The 17,233-nt window shown below is 43.4% G+C and overlaps 1 protein-coding gene across 2 annotated transcripts in view; it reads right to left on the bottom strand.

Moving 5' to 3' along the window:
* LOC148023542 (mitochondrial phosphate carrier protein 1, mitochondrial-like) overlaps positions 1-17,233 on the bottom strand; it is a 71,828-nt gene that overhangs the window by 17,270 nt on the left and 37,325 nt on the right. For both annotated transcript variants that reach the window (XM_087696525.1, XM_087696524.1), the window contains exons 2-3: positions 16,145-16,506; positions 15,967-16,010 (exon numbers count right to left, since the gene is read on the bottom strand). In XM_087696525.1, coding sequence (XP_087552651.1) covers positions 15,967-16,010; positions 16,145-16,506 — 406 coding nt within the window. The remainder of the gene's footprint in view (positions 1-15,966; positions 16,011-16,144; positions 16,507-17,233) is intronic.

Below are 17,233 nucleotides of genomic sequence, written 5' to 3'. Positions count from 1 at the left end.
TTTCCATTGGTGTACAAAATAGCTTACAGTCGTGTAAGCCAAACCTCTCAAGAAGTCTACCAATGTATCTAGACTGTGATAATCCAATGCCTCTAGCATCATGAATGAACTGAATGCCCAAATAATAGTGCAAAGGCCTCAAATCTGTCATCTCAAGAGTTTGCTGCAAATTTTGTTTGAATGCTGAAATCTGATCAACATGTGTCCTTGTAAGCAGAAGATCATCAACATAAAGTCATATGACGAGTAAGGATTCCACCTCTTTACATACGTAAAGTGTAGACTCTAATGAGCTGTTTATGAACCCCTGGCTGAGTAAAAAGGTATCAATCTTTGCATGCCGAGCTCAGGGAGCTTGCATCAAACCATATAGTCTTTTTCAGCTTGCACGCCAAGTATTCGGATCCCACAATTGCAAAACCGATGGGCTGTTGTACATACACTTCTTCTTGAAGTTCCACATGTAAAAATGCAATCTCTATATCAAGCTGGTACACAGTCCATCCATAATGGGCAACCAAAGCAACCATAGACCGAATGGTAGTGATGCGGGATGTAGGAGCAAAACTCTCCTCATAGTCAATGCCTTTCTTCTGTGCGTAGCCCTTGGCTACAAGCCTGGCCTTATATTTGTCAATGGATCCATCTGCATTCCTTTTCAGCTTATAAACCCACTTTGTAACAATGGCTTTCTTTCCAACAGGCAAAGACACTAAATCCCATGTTTGATTCTTTATGATAGAATCAAACTCAACTTGCATTGATGCCATCCAATGCACGCTATGTTATACATCCTCAAAACATTCAGGCTCCTCATCATCAAATGTATCTGCTGCCATAACAAACTCCATGTTATGTGCACCATCATGCATACGAGCTTGCCTTCTAGTATGACCAACAATAGGAGCATCCAAATGACTATCTTTTATAGTCTGCAAATACCATCTAGGCATCTGCCTAGCTTCCTCACTGTCTACAAGCTCTTACTAAACTTCCAATTCAGCACCTTGCTGAATATTCAGATCAGCCATAGGCTGATTTTATGCATTACCCAATAGAGCAGCCGGCTGAACATTAAGTTCACTTGTTGAAGCTCCAGCTGTATCACCGAAAGAAATGGGCAGCAACCCTTCAAATACATCATTGGCAGCCTGATATGTATCAAAACCAACAAGGGATAATTATGATTTTTCATCAAAAACCACATCCCTACTGACAAATACCTTCTTAGAGATAGGATCATGTAATCTATATCCTTTGCTCTCACTGCTGTACCCCATAAAAATGCATTTAACAGCTTTGTTATCCAACTTTTTTTTAAGTATCTTGGGAATGTGTGCATACGCAAGACACCCAAAAGTACGAAAATTTCCAATAGAAGGTTTTCAGCTGTTCCAAGCCTCAAAAGGCATGACATTCTTTAATGCCTTGGTGGGGCACCTGCTCAAAACATAGCAAGCACATATAATTGCTTCCATCCAAAAACTATGTGGCAAGCTCTTTGCTTTAAGCATACATCTGGCCATCTCCATGAGTGACCAATTCTTCCTCTCTGCAACCCCATTCTGTTGTGGAGTATAAGCAATAGTATACTAATGGACAATGCCTTTCTACTTCAAAAAAGAATTCAGCAAAGAAGACATGTATTCCCCCTCTCGGTTCGAACGAAGAGTCTTAATCTTGCAGCCAAATTGATTTTCAGCAAGAGCTACAAAAGCCAAAAATGCATCATACACTTCTGACTTTTTCACCAAAGAGTAGACCCAACTAAAAAAAGTAAAGTCATCAATGAAAGTGACAAAATAGTAACAGCCACCCAATGACTTTATCTACATAGGGCCATGTACATCTAAGTGCACAATCTGTAATCTGGAAGTTCCTCTAAAAGCAACATCACGAGGAAATGAGAAATGATGCAGGTAAACCATCAAGCATCTGTGTACGCTGCATAAGCATCAAGTTATCATAGTTTACGTGTCCAATGCGAGCATGCCATAACTCTGCCTGTGACATAGTATGAGTGAGAGTAGATGCTTGATAGACCAAGTGATCAACTGAATAAGCATCTAACTCATACAACCCATGACATAAAGTGTCAATCAAAACCAAAGTCATGTGTTCCTTATCTCTAACCATACATCTGTCACATCAAAGATGACTTGTAAAACACACTTTGCCAAAGAAGAAATAGGCAATAAGTTCTTATTTATGCCTAGCACAAATAGAGCATCCTGCAAACAGAGAATAGAGCCATCAATGGCTGTCAACACAATCTCCCCAATGCCTCTAATAGGATATGATGCATTCTTGGCATATTGCACAGACTTACCAATAGGACCTGCAATAACGGAGAAAAACAAATCCCCACGGGATGTAATATACCTAGAAGCACCACTGTCAAAGAACCATGTACTCACATCCTCAGTAGAGCTAAATGCTCTATTAGCCCAAAAAGAGCCATAACTGCATGTGTAAAAACAATAGTCCCAGTCTACAACAACAAAAGACGCGGACTCAGTAGCACTGGAAGGTGCATCAGAAACAAACATCCTTGACTTCTCCTTGGCTATGCACTTTCTACATTTTGTGATGTAGTGTCCTGGCTTCTTGCAATAGTGGCACTTGCCCTTCTTTGCTTGCGTGTTTCTTGTTGCTCTGTAAAGTACCTTATGTCTCAGAGCTCTACAAAGCATTTTTAGCTTGGCCACCCTTGCCCTTCTACCTTGCCATAAAATCCTGCTCAAAAGCTATAACATCCACCCCACTAGTCTTTCTTGTTTGCTCCTTCTCTGAGAGCAAGGTAACCAACTAAAGAAAAGTAAGTGACTGTGGGGAAATTCTCATGGTGAGGTTTAAGGCCATATGAAAGGCCAAATACGAGGGTGGCCATGAATTCAAAGTAGTAGATATTAACTGCACATTTGAGTAATACTCATCTACATTCATAAGCTGCTCATGCAAGTCTTGAATTTTATTTAGATAATCCTACATAGAATCACCCTCATTCATCTTCACAGTCTCAAGCTCTTAATTTAAGAAAGAGATACGTGGCTCATTCTTTCCAATAAATATCTACTCTAGGGTCAGCCATGCTTCTTGTGAAGAAGCTGTGAACCGAATGTATGGAATGATGGACCACTCAATTGCTAATGCAATCAGCGACAAAGCCTGAGCATCCCGTGTGTCCCATGCCTTTTGTGCTGCTGATCTCTAGGGAAGTGACTAAGCTAGAGCGGGCTGAAAAGGCTGAGTGGGCTGAGTTGCCCATTGTCCACATCCTCCTAGAGGAGGTATAGCAGGAGCCACAACCCTACGCCGAACTTCTTCACCGTTGACATAATCCCAAAGATTCTTTGCAATCAACACATTTTTCATCATAAAAGACCATAGAGAATAGTTGTTGCCATCCAACCTATTCTCCTTGGACACATGTGAATACATCACCCCCCTGATTTCCCATGATAAGTGTCAATGATCAAGGAGCAAAAGAACAATAATTAGCAATTTTAATCACACTGTCAAAAATTGTCTGAAGTACACGTTGACCAAGATGCAAACAATGCTCAGTGTCACTAAAAATGCAAAAGCCCCAATATTTCTTGTCCCAAGATGCACAAATTCAGGCTATTCTAGACTATCACTCATGTACATTTGCCAATCTCTGAGCTGACAACAAAAGCACCAAAATTCTGACCTAAAATTTCACAAAATCTCTGCTAGAAATGTCTCCCAGACACTTGCAAGAGTGGAGAGATGCTGCCCAAGCACAAACCCTTTCAAGTAAATTAAACCTGAATTAAAAAATAAGAAAAAAAAAATCTTTTACCTCCTTGAACTTCACAGTTGGAGGTCAAGCTAGATTGGCAGGCAGATCAGGCGGACTTGGCAGGCGTTGGTGGAGCTCGGCTCATGGGACAAGGGCAAAGCTGGCCGTGCTGGTGGCGCTCAGCCAGAGTAGGTGGAGGCATAGTCAAGCAGACCAAGGGCCAGGCAGGTGGTGTCGCAACTGGAGGCAAGCACAAGGATCAGGCACAAGGGGCAGGTGCCTATAGTGCTCTGGGCCCTAGTGGCCGCCTATGGTGGCAGCGCATAGGATAGAGGCACTGCCCACACTGGCGGCGCACGCAAGGAACTGGGGGAGCTGTCACACAGGCAACTGGCAGACAAGATTTGGTGGGCACTAGTGGCGCTAGCTAGAATGGTTAGCACTGGCTAGTTGAGGACGGGTAGGAGCTGCCTATAGACACCTAGGGACTATGGAGAGATGATAGCTAAGAGGTGGCAGCTTAGCTGGCGGTTGCCACAAGCTGAGCTGAGCAAAGGGCCAGCTTTGATACCAAATGTGAGAGGTGAGAGAATGCACAAAGATCGAAGCTCCAGCTCAGTTGAGAGTACAGTTGACAGTGAAATGTGTGTGTGTGTGTGTGTGTGTGTGTGTGTGTGTGTGTGTGTGACAGAGATATAGCCCAACACCCAATGCAATTATCTAAAGAGTGTAAAATGAAAGTACAAAGTACAACCATTAAATCTTTAGGGTTGCTAGAGTGTGTTCACACCCGAAAGGTGTAAAACACGATAAGTGCCCAAATTGTGTAACACAGGCACATAAAATAAACGAGAATAAATCTGGGGGGAAAAACCTGTCCTAAGAAGAGTAAAAAGTGCCCCAGTGTCCTACCAAGGATCATCGACACTACTCTGTGGACGTAGGCATAAGTCAAACCCAACAAGGTAGAGCTATGGGGCCCCCTCTCCCCATCATGCTAATAACCTAGAGAAGGGTGGATTGAACCGAATCCAATGTTGAAGATACTCAAGTGTCAGTTAGTTGACCAAATTGGTCAGAAGATGAGCATTGTTGTTAGATGAAGAAACAAACTCAAGGCGAATGTTGCCTTCTCCACTTGCTCTCTAGTAAAGTGGTGGACTCCAACATGCTTTATCTTGTTACTCAAAATGGGGTTGCAAGAAAGTGTGATGGCACTCTAGCTATCACAATATAGCATTGTAGAAGCCTCACATAGAAACTCGAGCTCCACCAATAAAATTCTCAAGTAGATGGCCTTTATGGTACCATCACACAAGCCCAATATTTAGCCTTAGTTGAAGATGCCAGCCTACTATTTTCAACTTGACCAAGAGATAGGAGGAAAGCCCAAGGAGAAGACGTAACCACAAAGGGAACAACAGGTATCTAAGTCTCCAACCTATTTGGTACTACTATAGCCCTGCAAGGTTGGTCCATGACTAAAATGCAAGCCATAAAATACCCTGATGCACACAAACATGAATTCTAGAGAGATCGCTTTGGTGTATCAAAATATTGGCTAAGAATAGAAGCTAGATATGGAGATCGGGGCGAGTGTGGATGAGCCATAATAGTTTCCCAACTATCTATCAATAGTTATGCTTGTCAAAAGTATCCAAGTCCTTAAATTGCTTCATGGTGGGATCTAGTGGAGGAGCCACTAGCCATGCACCATGTCGGAGAAACTAATCTGCTAACTAAAGAGTGAGCTTTTGTTGTGAAACAAAATTTCCCTCAAAAGTGTTGAACCACATCCATACCCAAGAAATATGAGAGAAGACCAAGGTTAGTCATCTTGAAAGTGGAGCTAAGATGTGCTAGTGGAGGAGCCACTGGCCATGCACCATGTAGGAGAAATTGATCAACTAAATGAAGAGTGAACTTTTGCTATGACACAAAAATACCCTCAAAAGTTTTGAATCAGCTCCATGCCCAAGAAATATGAGAGAAGACCAAGGTTTGTTATCTAAAAAGTGGAGCTAAGATGTATCATGTGCTTCAATGTATGTAACCCATGATAAAAAGATCATCAACATATATAAGCTTGTAGCTGATACCCTTTGAAGTAGATAATATGTATAAAACTTAGATGATAAGGGAATAACTAGAGACTATGAGTTTGAAGAAAAATTCATTATATGAAACTAAGATTTAGGAGCTTGCTTCAGCCTGTAAAGAGCTTTCCACAAGTGGAGGATCTTCTCTTTAATGGCCTGAAATCAAGAACCCAATGGCTGAGCCACAGACTTCCTCATCCAAATATCCATTCAAGAAGGCACACTTGATATCCATCTGATGAATGAGCCAACTGCAATGGGCAACCAAAGCAACTAATAGACAAAAAGATGTCAAGCATGTGCCACAGTGGGGGTACAGGTTTCCTCATAATCAATACCATGGTTTTGGCAAAACCCTTAAACCATGGAGTGTACCTTGTATATATCTAAAGTTCCATCAACTTTGAACTTCATATGAAAAATCTACTTTGCACCAATGACTTTTTGAGACTTGGGCATTCCACTAGCATCCAAGTCTCATTTTGGTCAATGCTTTTAATCTCCTCTCCATGGAACTATGACAACTGGGATGCATGAAAGTCTCCTACGGAATTTTTGGCTCAAAATGCCCATTGTAAAGATAGACATATGATGCAATAGCTGCAAGTCTAGCAAAGGTGTCTAGGACCATCTGAAATAGAGACTAGTGAAAGGACCCCCAAACCTTGTTAGCATTAGAGTCATCCCCTGGACAGGCTGTGTTAGGGTTTCTGCACAGTTAGGGTTTGGTACAGAAGACAGATTACAGAGCCACGTCAGCAGCAGACAGAGTACAGTGCCATGTCAGCAGCCAGCCACGTCAGCAGACTGCGCAGGTGCCACGTGGCAGCCTGCAGTGCAGTTGGACAGTATTTGGCATTATTTGATTGCAGTCGGCTGCATTTAATGCAGCCAACCTGTTGATTTTTCTGCCTTTTATTTCTGCTTTATATAGCAGTCCTCCAGCACATTGTTGACACATTATTCAGTGATTTCAAATTCTGATCTTGAGATCTGTTGGCTGCGACAGACTGTGCTCGGGCTGACAGAGATCGAGGTCATCGAGTCGGATACATACGCAGATATTTCCTCAGCCCCCTTGTATATTTCTGCACTCTTATACAGCATACTACACCGCAGATTTTCTGCATTTACACTGTCTTCTTTTCTCTCTCTCTGTTCACTCTCTCTTAGTCTTTGTCCTACGCTTCTGCATCGCTGCACTTTGACATAGTATCAGAGGGGTGAAGATGGACTGACTGAGGACTGAACCTATCTAAAGAGGAGATTTCAGCATGACACAAGGCTGTGTTTCCAAGATTCGAGGGCGAGCCGGAGGGCTGCGCATCGGATCAAGGCTAAAGCGAGCATGGGCATGCGGGAAAGGAGTCTAATCGGTGAATTTGCTGCAGGTTATTGCTGTTCGAAGGGGAGGAAGGTTGCGTTTTAGGCCTTCCATTGCAGATTTTACCTTTTCATTGCCCCAGACGGGTGAAGAAGGTTTGGGCAGCAGAGGAACCAAACCTAGAAGGCTGTGTTTTCACAGTCAGAGGGGGCTGCTTTTGCGTTTGTGTAGGTATTGCAAGTTAACATGTCTACAAAGACTGATTTGGAGTTCCAGGCGATCACGGACAGGAAGGTGCCTGTCCTACTAGCTCTTCCATTGGATCAAAAGCTTGATGGTGACAATTACCGCATCTGGCGGGTGATAATGTTAGCCATTTTGGAGTCTTATGATTTGGCGGAACTGGTGATGGAGGAGATTAACAAGCCCTCGATGAGGGATGAGTCCAAACTCTCTTCCAATGCTCGTGTAGAGTTGACCAAGGCCCAGTCTCATTGGGACAAACTGAATGCCAGGATTCGATCTTTTCTGTTTCTGTCTTGCACCACAACCATGATAGCTCACATCGAGCACTTGACAGTGGCTTGAGAGATATGGCTCATGCTCGATCAGATGTACAACCAGATGACCTTGACGAAGAGGGTTTCTTTGGAGGTGCAGATGTGGACCTTGTCCGTGAATAAGTCTTCTTCGCTTCGGGAACACATCAACAAGCTTCGGTAGTTTCAAATGCAGGTTCAAAATGCGGGAAAGCCTGTTTCCTCCGAAGACATGGCGATCACTTTACTATCCCAATTGCCGCCACGATTCGGTACTTTTTATTCTACTCTTATTGCATCAGGGCGGGAGTTGACTCTTCGGTGGGAAGAGTTGGTTCCTATGGTCTTAGACCAGGAGGAACAATTGAAGGGATAGAATGCTTCCAAATCGGAGGCATTGGTTGGTCAAGCCTCTCAGAAGAAGGGGAAGGACCAAAAGAAGAAGGAGGAGGACAAGAAATCCAAGAAGGAGAAGGAGAAGGAATTGACTTGCCATATTTGTGGAAAGACTGGTCATTGGAAGAAGGATTGCCCCAACAAAGACAAGAAGAACACCAAGAAGAAGGTCACGAAGGATTCTGGAGTGATGGCCGCATCCTCATCAGCTGCTTTTCTACACTTAGTAGTCGTCATTGAGGACTCTACACCAAAGACTGATACTGCAATGACAGCTCCTCAGGCTCATGAGTGGATCGTGGACAGTGGTGCCTCCCGGCATATGACTCCTTCTCTCGTTGGTGTTGCCCATTTGCGACCTTCGCATGGGCAAATTCTCATTGGAGACAGCTCTTCTGTGTCTATTGATGCGCGGAGTGAGATGCAGCTTATTCCAGATGGACGTGGTGGTACCCACACTTTTGAGGTGTTGCATGTGCCGGGTTTGGGGTATCATTTACTTTCAGTCCATAAGATTTGTGTTCTTGGTCTCTTGGTGGAGTTTGACAGTGATACTGTTCGAGTCCTTGATTGTGGATCGAGGAAGGTTCTCTCTACAGGGTATAAGAAGAATGGTGTCTACAAATTGAAGTCTTCTTCAGCTCTTACTTCTCTTCTTCTTACTTCTCAGACACAGTCCGAGTTATGGCATGCTCGGTTTGGCCGCCTAAACTACGAGTACCTTCAGAAGGCGTCGCAAGGGTCGTTTGTCCGAGGATTGCTGGACATAGTGGTGAGCCATCAGCCATGTGTCTCCTACATTCGTGGGAAACTGCATTGGGATGTGATTCCCAACAAAGCTTCTAGGCAGTCTACTTCACCCATGGAGCTTGTATCTACGGATCTTTGTGGCTCGATAAGGACAGAGTCCCTGAAGGGGAGCTTGTACTTCATGTTGATCGTAGATGACTACAACATGATGACTTGGGCCTATTTCTTGACTTTCAAGTCGGAGGCTTTTTCTCACTTCAAGGATTGACTTCTCTTTGAGAATAATTGTTCTGGCCAGCGACTGAAGACCTTGCGTTCAGACAAGGGCAGCGAATTTATGTCTAATGAGTTTGCTCGTTTTTGTGTAGATAGGGGCATTCACCAGGAGTTTGCTAACACCAACACTCCCCAAGAGAATGGCATTTTGGAGCGGAAGAACCGAAGTGTGATCGAGATGGCATGCACTATGATGGAGCACCGACAAACACCTCAGTTTCTATGGGCCGAGGCAGTAGCTACCGCAGTTCACATCCTCAATCGATCTCCCACTTCAGCCGTTGACAAGATGACACCTTTTGAGGCTTACTTCCGGACTAAGCTTGATGTCTTTTATTTCAGGATCTTTGGGTGTGACGCTTATGTGCACATTCCGAAGACGCAACGTGATAAGTTCGAGGCGGCTTCCTGACGGCAAGTTTTTGTTGGCTATAGCTCCCAGTCCCAAGGTTATCATTTGTTTGATCCCATCAAGCAGAATGTCTACACGAGCCGAGATGTGCGGTTCATGAAAGTACCAGCCATAGAGGGGGGGTGAGGAGCACCCCGTCCTTGGAGATCCAGGGGAGAGTTGGGCTCCCGAGACAATTCCTTTGGAGCCAGAGCCTCTTGATGGAGATTCTTCTTCTCATTCAGAGTCTTCTCTTCCACCGGCCACCCCCGAGGAGCTTCCGCCGGTGGATGTACCCGAGTCTTCAGCAAATGGAGAGCGACCGTCCTCCTCCTTATTGGGCCCGTGACACACTCCGAGATTCAGGGATAAAGGGGGTCCCTGAGGAGTGGGAACCGTAGGATGGACCGTGGAGGTCATGGAGGACCCAAGCCTATACTTCGGAGCTTGTTTGCTTTAACTATTGTTTGCTGACCTGTGTTATGCAGGATCGTGAGCCCACTTCAGTGAAGGAGGCTTTGCAGTCTGATCATTGGCGGAAGGCCATGGAAGCCGAGTTGGAGGCTATTGAGAGGAATGGCACTTGGTCTCTTATGCCTCGTCCCTCTCACAAGAAGGTGATTGATGTCAAGTGGGTCTTCAAGACCAAGTACCTTAGCGATGGTTCTTTGGACAAGCACAAGGCTCGCCTTGTTGCTAAAGGTTTTGCTCAATTCCCAGGCATTGATTTCCATGATACTTTTGCCCCCACTGCTCGTATGGCGACTATTCGAGTTGTTCTTGCCTTGGCTGGCCATAGGAGATGGCCTGTTTATCAATTGGATGTGAAGTCGGCCTTTCTGAATGGTGACTTGCAGAAGGAGATCTATGTTGAGCAGCCTCCTGGCTTTGGATCCTCGGATGGGAACGTTTACGGGTTGAAGAAGGCCTTGTATGGCCTCAAGCAGGTTCCACGTGCATGGAATGAGAAGATTGACTCGTTTCTTCAGTCGAAGTTGGGATATCGACGCTCCAAGGTCGATGATTTGCAGCTTTATGTGCACACTTCCGAGGTTGGTCATGTGTTGTTTGTGCTATATGTTGATGATTTGATTTTGACAAGGGATCATGCACAGAAGGTCCGAGAGACCAAGACAGCTTTACATTAGGCATTCGAGATGACGGATTTGGGGCTTCATTTCCTCTTGGGTCACGAGATTTATCAGTCTCAGAGTGGGATTTTCATCTCTCAGCAAAGGTACATTCATGAGCTCTTGGTGACTTTTGAGATGGAGACTTCTCGGCCCGTTACTACGCCTATGGATCCGAATTGGAAGGCCACTTCACACTCAGATTCTCCCATATGATGGATGTGTCACGCTATCGTCAGTTGATTGGATCCTTGATTTGGCTTCTCAACACTCATGTTGATCTTTGTTTTGCTCTGGGTCTTTTGGCAGGGTTCATGACGGAACCCAAACAAGTGCATTGGCAAGCTGCCCTGAGGATTCTTCGGTATTTGAGGGGGACCTCTGACTTAGGGATTTCTTATCCCGTAGGTACAGGTGCTTCAAATCTGGTTCTTGTAGGTTGGGGTGACTCGGATTAGGCTGGCGATGTGGACCACCGGCGATTTACTACAGGCTATTGTTTTATCTTGGGTACAGGTGTTATCTCTTGGAGTAGCAAGAAGCAACCCACGGTAGCCTTTTCTTCTACTGAGGTGGAGTATTGGGCTGCGTCTTCCACCACATGTGAGGTTGTGTGGCTTCGGAGATTGTTGGAGGAGCTTGGCTGCCCCCAAACTCGTCCTACTCTTCTGTGGTGCGACAATGAGAGTTGCATTGCCTTGGTATGGAATCGTGTATTCCATGCCTGGATGAAGCACATTGAGATCCAGTATCACTTCATTTGGGAGAAGCTTCTGGATGGGACCATTGATGTGGAGTACTGCAAGACGGAGGATAATCTTGCAGATTTGTTTACAAAGGCGCTTCCCCAGGCTCTTATTCGGTAGCATTCCAAATTCCTCAGTCTGATGCCTCGTCCAAGATCTGAGAGGGGGTGTTAGCATTAGAGTCATCCCCTGGACAGGGTGTGTTAGGGTTTCTGCACAATTAGGGTTTGGTACAGCAGACAGATTACAAAGCCACGTCAGCAAGCAGACAGAGTATAGTGCCATGTCAACAAACTGCGCAGGTGCCACGTGGCAGCCCGCAGTGCAGTCGGACACTATTTGGCATTATTTTATTGCAGTCGGCTGCATTCAATGCAGACGACCTGTTTATTTTTATGCCTTTTATTTCTACTTTATAAAGCAGTCCTCCAGCACATTGTTGACACATTATTCAATGATTTCAGATTTTGATCTTGAGATTTGTTGGCTGAGACAGAGATTGTGCTCGGACTAAAGGAGATCGAGGTCATCAAGTCACATACATACGCAGATATTTCCTCAGCCCCCTTGTGTATTTTTGTACTCTTATACAGCATACTACACCACAGATTTTCTGCGTTTACACTGTCTCCTTTTCTCTCTCTCTCTTCTTTCTGTGTTCACTCTCTCTCAGTCTTTGTCTACGCTTCGGCATCGCTGCACTCTGACAAACCTCGCATGGTCTGCTAGTACCCGAGAGGTAATGGTCCCCATGCGGTGGTCTAGGAGCAAATGTTTTTGAAAGAAGGTTAGGAGCAAGAAGTAGATTTGGCCTAGAAGGCACACTACAAACACTAGGCATAAAAGATGAAGGATTAGTAGGTGTAGACTCAAGTATCTAGACACTACCTCTCTAATCAAAAACCAAATCCCTCCTCACCAAAACTTTGTGACATGAGGATCATACAAACAATATGCTTCACCTAGGAAGAATAGGCCACAAATATTAGCTTTGCTCAGGACACAAGCTTTCTCCTCTTGTCACCCACTATGCATACACACGACATCCGAATATGTGAAGGTGGGAAATTGAAGGCCAAGTGCCATGAAATGCCTCAAAGGGGGTCCTTCTAGGGACCACCATATTCGGGCACTGATTCAAACGGTAGATATACCAAAGTATTGACTGCTTCTAACCACATGTGCTTAGGAAGCTCAACCTTGCAAACATCATGGCCTATATCATATTCATCATTGTCTGCTTCCTACACTCAACCACTCCATTTTAAGTAAGGGACTGGTCGAGGTGAGATAACACTTAATTCCATGCTCTTGTAAAAACTCAAAGAACTTGTGGGAGTTATTACTCCATGTTGTCTATGTACGGACACCCATCTAATTTGTCACTAACCGCACCCAAGCAATGAAGACATGAAAGTTGTAGAGTTCTCTTTAAGAAAGTGCATCCACATATATCAAGACTAGTCATCCACAATTAGAAAGTAATATTGTAAGCCAATGATGGATACTATAGATCATTTTCCATCGAGTCAAGATCAATCAACCTAAGTGATCCCTCAGCTTGATGAGTCAAAGGTTGTGGACATAGAGCTCGATGTTGCTTCTACAACTGACACTCGGAGCATCCTTGACTAGTTTGAGACATGCAAGGCCCTCAACTAACCAGTGAGACGTTACATGGATCTTGACAGAATACCTTCCATTTGAGGGAATATTGGGTTTGGGAAGGAGATTGAGGTTACCATTCCCTTAGAGCCTCCAAAGAGGGAGGTATGAGTGTCGAGGAGATTGGCTTTGAGAGGCAAGATAGATTCTGAGAGGGGGCTGCTTTGGTGATGAAAGCTGAGACATCTCTTTCTTGTGTTCTCGCATGCTCAAGTACCAAGCTTTCTTATCAAGGCTCAAGTGTCAGTTAAGAGCACCTAGAGTTTGATACCATGTAAAGTAATGCTACGGCAAACAAAGAGAAATGCACAATGCATGGCAACCTAAGGAACATGGTCTCTGGATGCTCAACAAAATGAATGAATATGAAAATGTGAAGATACGATATGGGGCCTCAAATCTTCATCTCAAGGACTGGGGATGGCATGAGCTGAGAGTGGTGTCATGGACACCCTAAATGGCACCAAGAGTGTGTCATACTAGTGATAGATCCTGAAACTGCACCAGTGCCAATCCACCACCAGTGATGATAATGTCATGGGCAGTAGTGGAGGGAGTAAATGCTATCCTCAGGCAAGAGGATGTCATAGGAGTTTTGCGCAGCACAAACACGTTCGGAACAAATAAAGGATGGCGACAGCAGGCTGCAGCTGAAAAATGCAAGCTGTGGGGGTTGTAAACACAGTCTGCAGCAATCCAGAAGAGGTAGTAGCAGCTTGCAAACCTCCTAAGCAATGGTGGTAGGTGGTAGGGCAGCAGTTCCCAAAGGCTGGTGGTGAATGCAGCAGCTGGGCAGCAGCAAGGAGAACCACCAAGATGACTAGATGGTAGACAGGCTGGGCAAACTTCCTCCAAGCTGGAGATTTTGAGCAGCAAAAACACGTCAGGAATAAAGAAATGATGCCAAAAGTAGGATGCCGAAATATGCTCTTTTATAGAGGATGCCCAAATATGCTGTTTTATGGTACTTTTTAGTGTTTTCTGGGGCAATTTTAAGGAGAATAAATTAGGCATTAATGCATGCTTAATTTTAGTGGCTCAATGACCTAGTGTGTTTACACCACCACCCCCGGCCAAAAAGGAAAAACTACCTTGGTTTCTTAACCCCATTTCCCTAGACGGGCCTAAGAGGCATTGTAATCAATCATGTAAGTTGGTTTTTAGTTTAGCTCCAGCCAGATGTTGTGCACTAATAATTCTTAAAGCTTCTTCTAAGCATATACTTAACCACAATTTATTGTGCAGCAAAAAAAGAAAGTGCAGGTCTTAGGAAGATGCACAAAACCATCAATCTTTGCGACTAATCCTTGAGATCCAAAGCTCATGGAATATATGATTGCCCATACAACTCCAAAAGGGACATAAAATCTCTAAGAGTCTTTAAAAAATATCCTAGATCACTCAAGAACGTCTTCAAGTCAAGACAATTTCTGGCAGCTCCAGACCAAAAAATCTGCACATGATAATGTGCAATCACTTTGTACTAAAGAAAACTTTTTCTGACAGTCCTTTTCTCTTCGGGAAAAGTTCAGAAGTTTCTGAAGCCTTGATGAGCATTGGCAGTTGGAAAGAACATTAATCATGCTGAAGCAATGGAAAAGGATGCAAGCTAAACAAAAGCCAATGCCTCCCTCAAATGATATGATTACACAACTGAAAGAAAAGCTGTAAATAGGCAGCTCAATTCCCAAAGCCAGATATGAGGAGATTCGGGCAGTTCAATATAAAGTCCAAAAAAGTGGATCTTAAAGGTTTACATGAAATTATCACTATGCTCACAAGTTCAAAAACACACTTGCAATTTACAAGGTTCTTCATGTACACACGATAAGCATGTTCTTTATCACACTTGCAATTTACAAGGTTCTTCATGTACACATGATAAGCATGTTCTTTATCAGAATATGTCATTAAACAAGGTCTCGATCCAGCCATGGTGAAGTCTCATAGTGACCACATAATTAATGTTTATCATCATGAAATAATTAAAAGGATCAGAATCAAGTTTGTGGCAGCCACTTTAAAAGAAGAATCATTGTAACTAATGCTTTGTTGAAAGCTCTCAACTCAGTCAAAGCATGCTGCAGCCTTCAAAACAAATAATTTCACAAGGCTCAAATTACTTATGCCGTGAAGAAGGGAGCTCTCACATGAAGGACATGAAAGCAAACATAAAGCTTGTAACTCAGATGATAAAGTTTATCACCTAGTATAAAGCATTTGCATGGTTTGGATAATCCAGGCAAGGAGTCACAAGAATAGTGCATCATGCACATGGCTAAGATACAGATGTATGGCTTTAGATAGAAAATTTCTCTCACTTTAACAGTAGGTATGGGATTCTGCTTGTGACTCCAAATGGATTATTAAAAAGAAAGAGCACTTGCATGACTTTATTGTGCTATTTGGCAAAGATGTATTGAACACAATGAGGGCATTATTTCATATGGACAGTTGTGGACCAACTAAGTAAGATAACAAAGTTTATTACAAATAATTCAGCTGTGAAAATTCATGACTTTGTAGCTTCAGTAATTGTGAGCTATTGCAAATTGTACCACTTTGCGACACATGATACAGCATGATGCATTTATTCACTTGAGATCCCATTGAGAGAAACTTGAGCACGTCTTCTTTCATTTTAAGTAATTTGAAATTACAAGAAGAAACTGCAAATCATATGGACGAATTGGACAATGGAAAGAGATATATTGAGTTTGTATGGAAGAGTGTATCATACAATTAGAGTTTCTCCATTGATGTACTGCATAATTTTACTCCATTCATGGTCATATATAGAGAAGGAAGACCACATTTTTTTATGCAGTTAAGCAGAAAAATAAAATTTAAATGAGTGATGAGTTATGTGCAAGTATTACTATACATGGTAAATTCCTAGTCCACAATGGCATGAGCCCTTTGTACATCCTGTAAAAAGGAAAACCAGAAATCAGAAAACACTCCAGGTATCATACAGAAAGCACACAATGAAACCACTCATCTGAATGGTACATTATTAGCAGGCATCATTTGCTAGCCTGTATTCAATCAGTTTCACTCACCCAGATAACCCACCAGAAGAATACATTCTTGGAAACCCATCCATCAAACCCTTTGCATAGCCAGGCTGGGCCTGAACCTTGACTTTAACAGCTTCAAATGGACACAGAGCGACATCAGCGAAAATCTGTGCTGAAGCACTGCTAGCAAGGTAGATGGAAGTCTTGTACTGCTCAGCATAGATGGGACCAGCAAAATCACAATAAGATTTCTTAAAGTACTCATATAAGCCAAATTTGCAAGCTCCTTGAGCTCCATACCCGTACAGCTTCCCACTCCAACCTTTCCAAAGGCCCCTCAATCCGTTTTCTGTCAATAGTATCCGAAATCCTCCAACAACACTTCCATACTTTATTGGGTCAACCTGGAAATTTTTTGTACATAAAGAATGAGCACTAGTAGAACATAATGTGGCAGATGAATAAGTTTACGAAAGACCCTTCATGCACCAACAGTAAAAGTTTGAGCAATGTCTCTATCTTAAAATTAGCAGAAACAAAATGTCAAGCACTGGCATCATGAATGCCTATAAATGTATACAATCATAGAAGACTCAACCTTCAATCTCTTGTATTGTGATTTTCCTGCATAATGCAAATTATGCATAATCCAGATTATGCAGGACTACCCAGATCCTGTTCTGCACAATCTGCCATTGTTGACTGGAGAGGGCCCACTACATGATCCTACAGGTCATCACTCCCAAGGAGACCTACTAGGTCTTTGGTCTTGTAGGATTCTGATTTATGCATTTTTGGTTGTGATGCCTATAGCATGTTCCAAACAGGAGATGGGACTCTCCAAGTCCAAACAGTGTATCTTCATTGACCATAGCAATGCTCGCAAGGCCTGCCAACTTTGAGATCCAAAGACATAGTCAGTGCTCGTCACTATGATGTGCTTTTGAAGACTACCCTTCAGAAAAGGTTGATCTCGAGCCCTCTACTTATGCATCATTACAACACAAGCTATCCATCTATTTGTAAAACATCATTTTGACTAAGCATGGCCACACACCATCTACTACTTGTGAAGATATGCTAGGGTTTGTGCGGAGAAAACACAAAATGTACAAACATAACTAAAACATA

The sequence above is a fragment of the Lygodium microphyllum genome, chromosome 16 (assembly GCF_053477565.2).
Source record: "Lygodium microphyllum isolate KBCC chromosome 16, Lygodium_microphyllum_v1.1.10, whole genome shotgun sequence".
In the NCBI taxonomy this organism is placed as follows: Eukaryota; Viridiplantae; Streptophyta; class Polypodiopsida; order Schizaeales; family Lygodiaceae; genus Lygodium; species Lygodium microphyllum.
The sequence above is the reverse complement of the archived record's forward strand: the minus strand, read 5'-3'. Positions and strand labels throughout refer to the sequence as shown.